At 41.0% G+C, this 10,612-nt stretch overlaps 1 protein-coding gene across 7 annotated transcripts in view; it reads left to right on the top strand.

Annotated features, from left to right (window-relative positions):
* adgrb3 (adhesion G protein-coupled receptor B3) overlaps positions 1–10,612 on the top strand; it is a 112,987-nt gene that overhangs the window by 53,371 nt on the left and 49,004 nt on the right. For all 7 annotated transcript variants that reach the window (XM_023411687.2, XM_023411688.2, XM_023411680.2 and 4 more), the window contains exons 5-8: positions 1,502–1,666; positions 2,444–2,608; positions 4,505–4,669; positions 5,255–5,356. In XM_023411687.2, coding sequence (XP_023267455.1) covers positions 1,502–1,666; positions 2,444–2,608; positions 4,505–4,669; positions 5,255–5,356 — 597 coding nt within the window. The remainder of the gene's footprint in view (positions 1–1,501; positions 1,667–2,443; positions 2,609–4,504; positions 4,670–5,254; positions 5,357–10,612) is intronic.

Consider the following 10,612-nt stretch of genomic DNA (forward strand, 5'->3'; position numbering starts at 1 on the left):
GGATCAAGAAGCCAGCAGTTGCTACAGAAACTAATATCAGAGGTTAAACTTTTACATTTTGAACCAAGTGTGTTTGCCTTTTTATTTCATTACATTTACATTTGTAGGAACACTGCAAGTGCCAAGACAAGACAGGAAGTGTACTTACTTCTGTCTGCCTCTCAGATTTCCATAACTCCCTCTCCGAAGTAAAACTTTGAGCCAATAGCAAATAGTCTCTGCAGTGAGGACTCACCATCTGTCAAAGGGAACCCAATTAAGATCACACACAAACCAAGATGCGCGATGCAAAAGGAATGGTGCGTTTATTCAGCTATTGTTTAAGATTATATAGAAAAAAACAATGATAGTTTAAAAGATGCACATGTGTCAGGGAACACCTCATAATAATGAGTATTTATTTCAAAATATGTATTTTAATATCAACTGAAATGAGGAAGAATGAAAAATGTATCAATAAAATATTTAAGTGATGAATCTGCTGGAAAATGACCTGCAGTGAAGTTTTGAATTGCAGGAAATCAAAGCATACTAAAATTATCCTTAACATTAAAAGTCTTTTTAAATTTGTGTTTATTCAAAGATCAAAAATTTGAAAATGGGTCATTTCACTGTTGCTGCTCTTTAATGTACCTTTTTTAATTCAAATTTTAATATTTTGATCAAGCAATTGTCGTGACAACGTGTCCCCAGTGTCCAAAAATAACAATATGCCACATGGGACATAGAATGATTTTAATTAAGAGAAAAGTATCAGCCTTTGTAACATTTTCAGCATTAATTGCCCAGGCATATACATCTGATGAGGAAACACCATATGAAGCATATCAATGAGCCTCCTCTGTGGTTAAATTCCCTTTTGGATTTGGGCTGTCTAGGCTGATACTTAGTCTGAGTGACCATTTCATTACCAGTCACCCGACAAAAGAGAAAATGTGGCCAGCTATTCGGAGGTCTGGGGCCAGGTTAAGGGCTGTCTGCTTGGCGTATAACCATGATTAGTATGTTGGTGTAAGCAACACGATTGTCAGCCAGTATTAACCTGAAGGTCCACTGCTATTAGACTCCCAGTCAACCAAGAAGGCTCAACAAACTGTAACAGAGGGCAGACCTGCCGCCCCTCACCCGCACCTTGGGTTAGAAAGACAGGATCTTAACAGTTGTTCTGTATGTTGAAACTTCCATGTGAAAGGTTGGTGTTTTTGATCATTTTCTGTACCTTTACCTCTGTGTGAAGCATTGATTGTTAGGGGGTTGGTATCTATTATTATTGTGAACATGCAGTGAACACTAGATTTCCAGAGGTGACTGAAGCTTGTGGCTGAGGCTTTGTGAAGCCACACACTGTCTGTGCGCTCAGTGTTGCACTTCCAGTTTTGTTGCTAATTATTTTGATTGATTTTATTTCATTCATGGCTCAGTGCCGTTTGTTATGGGTTTGTTTATGCCATAGCAGGGACAGAGACATTGATTAGGCCTGACGCCTTTTCTGTGCCCGCAGTACACGGTGTATGGGAGGAGTGGTCACCGTGGAGCCTGTGCTCATTCACATGTGGCCGAGGGCACCGCACTAGGACTAGGATGTGTGCCCCTCCCCAGCATGGAGGCAGGGCCTGTGACGGACCTGAGACCCAGACTAAGCTTTGCAACATAGCCCTATGCCCAGGTATTATCTGTCTGTCTATAAATATATTTAAAAAATAACAGTATTAACAATTATCCCTGAAGGCATGAAGGTGAGAGGAATGTAAAAGGTATGACCATAAACCCACAGTTTACCTGATACACAACTATATAATCATTAATCAATACAATACTGCAAAGGTGAGTAAAAAAAATGAATGAGTGCATTTTGTGGTGCATTGAAAGTAATAGTGCTTACACAATAGTGTGGTTTAGGAAACCCTGTTGAGAGTCAATACTGTGATACTGACGTCAAAATCACTTACCCACATTGCCTGTGAATGGTAAGCAGATTAGTGATGATGAGTTTTTCCACACAGTAAATGTTAGCTTTGCTCTGGTAACAGACTCAGTGAAAACCACTCAGTCCCAGACGCTTTCCCTTCACTCAGACATGGAAAATAGAAGGCAGCTAACAAATAGTGACTGCAGTTTTTGCCTTTGACATAGTAATAATCTAAATGTTAATATGAAGATATTCTTCAAAACACTGTATGCTCTATTCTTCTTTTTACCTCTGGCTGGCACATTCTAACCTGTGGAAAAAAACCAAAGCCTGACTCTCAGCTGCAGTGCAGTTTTCCCAAAATCCACAAATAGTCATGTGACTTTTTTTTTTTTTTTGCTTTCCACTTAATGTCTGTTTTATTGGCTTTCAATCTGAGAGAGAATAGTGATCTGAATATCTCCTCCCATTTCTGTCTGCCCTCTTTTTCCCTTCACTTGGGACATGCTTGTTGGGTTGTGGTTGGTGCCCCAGTGGACGGACAGTGGCAGGAGTGGAGCTCTTGGAGCGATTGCTCGGTGACCTGTGCCAATGGCACTCAGCAGAGGACCAGGCAGTGCTCAGCGGCCGCCCATGGGGGATCTGAGTGTCGCGGTCACTGGGCAGAAAGCAGAGAGTGCCATAATCCTGACTGCACAGGTAAAATCCTGAGCCTCTTAATTCTATATCCGCTTTGATGTCTAAATTCAAAATCATGATTTGAAACAGGGGAGAGAATGACGAAAACACCCCGCCCCCAACAGTCATAATCATTACTACAATCATGAGTACAACAATCATTCCTATGAACTTTACTGAGCTGTTTTTCTCTTTCTGTTGGCCACTGAAGAGCTCTGGAGCAAGAACCTCTGTTGTAAGAATCAAGAATAATGTTTAAGACCATGTTCTATCAATTGGATTTGTAAAATCCAGTTAGATATACTGTATGCCTTTCACATAATTCAGGGTTAGCTGTCCAAACTGTCTGTCAACATCACAGATGTATTAGAGGCTCAAAGATGTCAGCTTAGTGGTCTCCATCAGGCTTTGAATTGTCTGATCATATGAAGGGCCTGAACACTCTCCTAATCTCCTGATGCAATTTTGACTGAAGCAGCGTGAAGCAGCAGGGAGTTTTTTTTTGTTCTGTATTTCACTGGTATGTGTGTGGCAAAGAGACTCCTCTCAAATAATTGAAAGTCAGTGGAAATGTCATGTAACCAGTCAGCCAACCTTCTGCTCTCTTGGACCACTAAAACAGCAGTAAATGCTTGTGAATGTGTGTTTTTTTTTTTGTTTTGTTTTTTTTTTTTTCAAATTTGTGCGTATGATAATGAAGTGGGAGATGCTGTTGTTTTCCTCACAGAGAGAGGCTGCATTATACAATTTATTCTTTTAATGAGGCCTACCTATTTAGCAATTCTTATTTGTCTCCAAGGTGAGAGATCAAACATTAGTGAGACAACACAGTCTAAGCCATCATTTAACAAGTCAGCACCATGTCCATGACTTATGGAGGCACTGCCTTGGTTTGTCGAACAACAAAAAAAAGAAGAGTGAAAGGTAAACTCAATATTATTTTTTCCAGAAATAGTCAAATACCGTGTGTCTTTGAGTAATTTAGAGTGCTAATAAAAGGCAGCAGGCATTCTTTAAAAAATGGAACGAAATAGAATAAAGTATAAAAAAAAAAAGAAGAAAAAAACCTGCCTAATATCTACAATAAAGGCCTGTGCAGGATTTTGAATCAATGTTATGTGTTAGAAATTTGAAAGAATTTCTCCAGCACTGCTGACACATGAGCGTGCATCTGTCGGAGGAATCATCTGCTCTGGTGTGGGGCAGAGGCTTCACTTTCTACTGGGGTTTTGATCAATGTCTTGTGGATAGTTTTAGCCCACAGATCACACTGGTTACTGCCTCTATTCTCTTTCTTTTTTTTCTTTTTTTTCTTCAGGAAGCATTCCTGACAGAGGTTAGTTGTAGGACACGAAGTTCAAATGGAGGTGGAGAGGTTGAAATGAAAGTAGAGTGTGTTTCCTGCTCACAGGGTGTTGTATCTTTCCCTTCAGACAAGGGCATGTGATTTACTACACCGCTGAAGGGGCGCATCTGGGTTTTTTTTCTTGTTTTTTTTTATGTCTAATGCGCAATTTAACAGTGTTCTTTACATGGGCATAAAACATGCTGCTTGCTTTGGAAACTTCAGCATAAATGTATTTTAATATTGGCAAAGCGAGGCGAATAATCACCTCTCACAGAATAGCTTCTTTAGCCATAAAACACACATTCATCCTCCTGATTATTCAAAGTAATCCTGTTCGTTTTTGGACTATTACCAACAAACTGCATCTGCAAACTGAATGCATGGATGGCAGAACAAATAAACGTAATCAAAAAATATATTTTAGATGTCACACACTAATTAAAAGCTTGAATAGCATTAGATAATCACTTAATAGTGATGTATCATCTTAGTTAATATTCTGCTCATTTATTGGCACATTTCATGCCACCGAGGGTGTCTGTTCCTAACCGGGAGTGATTCTGTTTTAGCCAACGGCCAGTGGAATCCTTGGGGTCCGTGGAGCGGCTGCTCGAAGTCGTGCGACGGCGGATGGCAGAGGCGAGCCCGAGTGTGTCAGGGGGCAGCGGTGACTGGGCAGCAGTGTGATGGCACCGGAGAAGAAGTCCGAAAGTGCAGTGACCAACGGTGTCCAGGTGAGCCAAAGGATAATACCACTTAAAACTGAGGGACCAACAGAGACGCTGGATAAAAGTAGGGGGAGATAATTATCTCTGTGGAGCCAGTGACACGTTTTGTTACATAAGATCAGTTAAAGCAGAATGTGAAGAGGAGATGCAGATAAGCGGATGTAGAGAGGGTATGAATACGTATGGATATATATATATTCCAATAAATGAAGAAATGGAGATACTGGTGACAGACATACTGACTAATGCAAGAATCATGAAAGCTTACTGTGTGATTCTCAAAGTAATCTCTTTTTAAAGTAGAGTCTTAGACATAAAGTCACTTAATACTTCCATTCTCCGGAGTAAAGAAAAAAGTCAACTTCTTCTTATTATAATTACACACACAGTGCACACACTCACAAAAGTTGCAATTGAAAAAGATTCTACATTTCATTATGATCTTTTGAATGGCATGCTCATAGTCACCAACACTATGCAGCTTTGATTTCCTATATTTCCATACTATGTGTAAAATGAAGAAACGGTTGCATCATATTGGAAATGCCGAAAAAGCTCTTTGCATTGACCTAGCAACACTTTGCTCCTCAGCACCGTATGAGATTTGTCCTGAGGACTATGCAGTGTCAATGGTGTGGAGACGGACACCGTCAGGAGAGCTGGCCTTTAACAGATGCCCACCCAATGCCACAGGTAAAGACATGAGCAACATCTCCAACTGATCTTTTGTTATCACTGCGTAACTTCTAAACGGTATAGTGTGCACAGGGATTTGATATCGACTTTTTTTATATCACTGTGAGCTGTCATCTTTCACTTAAGACCCATCTCGTGGGTGTAAACTGAAAAGAGTAGTCCTCTCATAAAAGGGGACAAAATGGTGGAATACATTTTGATATGTTTGGTGTGGATTCAGTGTGATTAATGCACCTAAATTTGACCTGTTTTCAAAGGATGTCTTTTTGAATCACAGATTTGCCAACAAGTGCAACTGTCACTTTTTACAATGGTAGAATTACCCTGCAATTATACACTAGTGTCATGTTTTCAGTGTTTGAATACATATCACAGTGTTACTGGTTTTTGCTATATTGTGAGGAATAATGCCAGACTTCTTCCACAAAACGAAAGCTTTCCTCTTAGAATGTGACAAGCCTTTTTTTTGCTTTTTAAGTCGCCTGCCTAATCTTTGCATGGTACCAAGACTGCGTTTCCACATCTGAGAAGAAAGCGCACACACATGCCTTCATCCCATTTCCACATGCAGTGATGTAACTCATGGCTGCACCCGTCAGTGCACAGCTTGTGTACTGGATGCGGGGTGGGGGGGGTGGGTGTGTGTGTGTGTGTGTGTGTGTGGGGGGGGGTGTAGACGTGATTCTGAGAGCATTGTTGAAGGAAAGCACACTGAGGTCTGCTTTCAGACACTAAGCAGAAGCTTTAATATGTGCACGGAGAGAAGAGCATTAGAGCAGAGGATGTGAGTTCTCTAACAGGGCGAGACTAACACTCGGCTCTTGAAGAGAAGAGAAAGGAAAAGGGAAGAGGCAAGACGATGAAAACAAAGCTACTGTGATACAGGTTACTTTTGTTCTTGCTGAAGGTCAGCTTGCTAACAGACAGACAACAGAAGAGTGGGGCGCTGCCGGGTGCTAGAGTTGCATGTTGGGTTCGCACGGTAAATTTGAAACAGTCTGGTATTCTAAACTGACATTTCTCCCACAGCTATAAAGTGGCTAACTGGCAAACTAGATGCAGCAGCAAACACACTGTCATTCACAGATGGCTTACCTGAGGCAAAGTTATGGAGAGCAAGATTTACTAGCATGACATTAGCTTTCCGGCTTGACATTAGTTTTATGGCTAATAACTGCTCGACACTACAAAGCTATTCGCCGCTTGCAGTGAGGACTTTTTGTTTTCTTCTCCACTGTATGATGCTGTTGGAAATTTAACACCTTTACTGATTAAGAATTTCATTTACACCAAGAGGTGTCTGCAGGTCAGTTAGTCAGTGTGAGACACTTGGCTCCTTTATACAGTCAGACTAATTACTTTCCTTTACCCAGCAGTATCGCATTAATTAATTGCATTAATTATATCTAAAAAGGAAATTAAATGTATTCTTGTGAACCTTGCACTTAAAAGACCAAATTATCCCACTTTTTTTTCCCCCCTATATGCAGCTGAATTTGGATCTCATTACAGAGATGTGCTGTTTTAAACACAGTGCTGTAGTCCAACACATTCTGGCAAATCAGAGCTAACTTCTTCTGTTTGTCAGTGTTGGTGGAATTTCAGCATCTGCATGCACAGGATGAACGGTAATAATATGAGGGTGGTATATCTCTTTACAAGAGAACCAGGACCTTTAATGTCTGAGCAGGACCGTGATAAAGGGGTAAAATAACAGACAGCCGACGTATTTCACGGTTAACTACAGAGCATCCTCCCTGTCAAAGCTGGTCCTGACCACTGGAGAAAGAAAAAAAGAGACCATGATGGACAATAGTTCAGGGCAGGTCAAGTTTATTTCTAAAGCTATTAATCACAGTTCCAGTGTCAGGAGGTTTCACAAAGCCCACATTATGAGACTATAAATGAAAACAACACCTCCCGACCTTTGACCTGTAATTAGATCAAGGTCAAACTCACAAAACCCTCAATGAGCAAAATGTGAAAAGAAAAACCAAACCCCCCTCGGTTAGACCTCCTCCTTTTCAGGGCAGTCAGAAATGTAATGGCTGCTGAGAGCGGGTAAACAAAGATGAAATATTGATCAACACAGGCAGCATAACAAAATGTGCGACACGAATGCAGCAAGACTGCTTGGGTGAAGCGTCCAAATGTGTTAAGGGCATCAGCGCCTACTCAGCCGTAGTCGCTGGCGTCATCAAGGTCATCATAGGAACTGCACCCAGTGCAGGGGAGTCAGCGCGGCCTCGGTCATCATGGATGACAACTGCCACCAGAGGCAAGAGGGGAGGAAAAGTGGAGAGGATACGTACTCACAGCAGATGAGTTTGTTCACTTTGTATCACTCAAGCAAAAGTTCACACGCTTGTAAACACACAAAGTAAACTTAGAGCAGCCTTCTGTCTAACTGGCCAGCCTTTCTCGAGGAGACTGGGTGACTCTGAGGTTCCGTGAGGGGCTAAAACACAAAACATGACATGGCACTTTATAAATTAGAATCCTGGATTTCTTTAATTATACAGTAATATACAGGATTTGCACATGATTCTTCCGTTTCTCTGTTACTCTTTTGGTTTAACTGTGTAGTGTGAAGTAATCCTAAACAACCAGTACGTTTTAAAATGTCAAACGTACTGAGTACCTTTAAAATACGCATCCAGTCTAACACTGTCATTTTCAAGTATTTACATTTTTCAAGCTTTTTTTTTTTTTTTAAAGTGAACTTTTTTACTCCACTGACACCTGAAGTTACTAGTTACTTTGTAGAAGAGGTTTTGCATGTAAAAGCTCATCTGCTGCTATTTATATGCATGTCTAATGAGAGCCCCAAATCTCAATTATCAATTGAAGTTCAAGTCATCCAGCTGAAAGAGGCAGCAATTAAAGCAACAGAACCACAAGCTATTAAACCAACTTATCACAGGTTAATGCAGAGGAAAATGATCCTGTACTCCTCTAGCAAATAAATTAGATGCCATCCTGTAGAATTACAGGGGGAATTTTATTTGTGACGTGTGTTCAGTATTTACTAGTAGCTGTTTCAATGCAAGGGATTCACTTTAACCAGTCTAATAATCCAATAAGATATTTGTGATGATATTCAGCTCAACACAAAATCCTTGTCAGGCTGTGTTTTTTATCTCTTAACTCCTCGGGTGGTAAACACTGTTTTAGCCTTCTGTCTTGAGGAAGGATTGTTTGAATAAGAATTCTCCTCTAATGGCAGCCGGGTTGAGGATGCTGTAAAACTGGACAGCGACAGGTCAATGCCTCTGTGGAGTGCAGCCTTGGTTCTGATCAAGCACATCATCCGCTGGCCTGTATTTCATAGACAACCTACTCTACATACATCACTGGTGATGCGAGGACAGATGACAGAGTGGTCCAAAAGCACAGTGGAAGCCTCATGTTTCCCTCACTGACCCCGTTTCATCCCACCATGTGGATCAAACTCGAGAGCGATCCAATTCTAAATAACTGAAGAAAAAAAAACAAAACATTTATTTTAAATATTAATATAAAACTAAAAAAAATTAAATGTTGATGTGTTGAAATGTACCAAATTCACAAAACTGATGGGAGAAAGGATGACAGAGATGTCTGGGTTAGTGCAGGAAAAGGTTCCTGTAATGCTTAGAGACAGTTTTTATTATGAAACAGCAGCAAGTGTGGGGTTAGGTTTTGTTTTACAGGGTACAGCTAATAAACCTTTTTTTTTTTCTAAAAATTGTGAATTTTCTCTGCAAAAGTGTTGTGCAAACAAAAAAAAAAAGGTCTACGCATTTCACATTACAATGATTTTTGGCCTTGGGCAATTTGTATCTTCCAGTACTGCTGAATTCACATTAAAATTGCATCATGCAGTATAATACTAAAATGAGAGCAGACTACAGGTCATTAGAGGGCCAAATAACTAATATCATTAAAAAAAAAACAGTCTTTCTGTAAGTGTTGAATTGAACTAGTGTTTCAAGTTAATACATAAAAATCTCATCTGTGCTTAAGTAGCTGTCATCCTTGTCAGTGTAAAACAATTCTTGAATTCAGCCTCTTCTTAGTGCTTTGTGTCTTTTTGCCACTTCTCAGTTAAAGCACAATTTCTCTCAGTTTACGATGACCTTTAAGAAACTCTGAACGCTGAAGTGAATCCCTAATTACTCAGTATCAAACCATCATAAAACACACGTTACCACCTTTTTTTTTTTTGAGCGTGAGGACTCGGGGCATGATCGAATACAAATGTGGAAATATTTTTTTGAGTGTTGACATTCATAACAAAAGGAAGCAAATAAAACCTCCCAGGTGAAGCCAGTTTGGATGGAGACGAATGCTCAGCGCAGTGTAAAGCAATGGGCCGCTCCTGTTGCCCTCTGGGTTGTCTCATTGTGCTGCATGGGCGCTCCTGGCACATAGCGATGTTTTGTGTGCACTCGTGTCTTCACCAGGTAGTAGCGGTGGAGAAGGTGGGTGTAGGAGGTGTGGTTTTGATCTCTCTCTGTCTGTGTGTGTTAGTGTGTGAAAGACAGAGGAGGAGAGAGAGAGAGAGAGAGAGAGAGAGAGAGAGAGAGAACAAGAGATAGCAATGGGTTTATCTGAAGCACGGATGCCAGGGGAAATGTTTTGTTCTGTGGGAGTTTTCCTCAGGATGTCAAGCACCTGTGTTGGAGCGGTGGGGTGATGTGTGAAGTGCACTCCACCAGGTCGACAGCTGGGAAGGTGTGATGTTGGACCCCTATGTAGGATTTGTATGGGGATGTGGGTGGATATTGGGTGGTTCTGCTATTTCGGGATCACTGTTTAAATGCCTGACAGCTATCACAGCTGAGCTGCTGCACGCCTGAGTAAGCCACTGGAACTCGTATTAATACGGCACACAGTACATATATTAAAAGCCTGTGTCTGTTGCTTATAATACATATAAAACCAGTTGTTCAAATAGAGCAGCACTTTCCTTCGGGCGACCTCTCTCTCTCTCTCTCTCTCTCTCTCTCTCTCTCTCTCTCTCTCTCCCTCTTTCGAAAATGTGCCGTGAATCCACCGCAAAATGTGTAATGGGTGACATCGGATTTTGATGGTGAGTGATGGGCAACAGAAATGGACAAAAAGGACAGGATAAGTCTCTCCGTAAAATATTTAATAAATCTGTCCTCCTCTTCTCTTCTGTCCTTCCCCTCTTCCTGTATCCAACTCCCTCCACTCCGCCACTTCCATCTGCCTTTCTTTTGGCTCTCCTTTGGTCTTAATCCCTCCCCC

Source organism: Seriola lalandi, unplaced genomic scaffold (genome assembly GCF_002814215.2).
Source record: "Seriola lalandi dorsalis isolate HSWRI2012SDOR001 ecotype SW California unplaced genomic scaffold, Sedor1 jcf7180002054470, whole genome shotgun sequence".
NCBI classification, from domain to species: domain Eukaryota; kingdom Metazoa; phylum Chordata; class Actinopteri; order Carangiformes; family Carangidae; genus Seriola; species Seriola lalandi.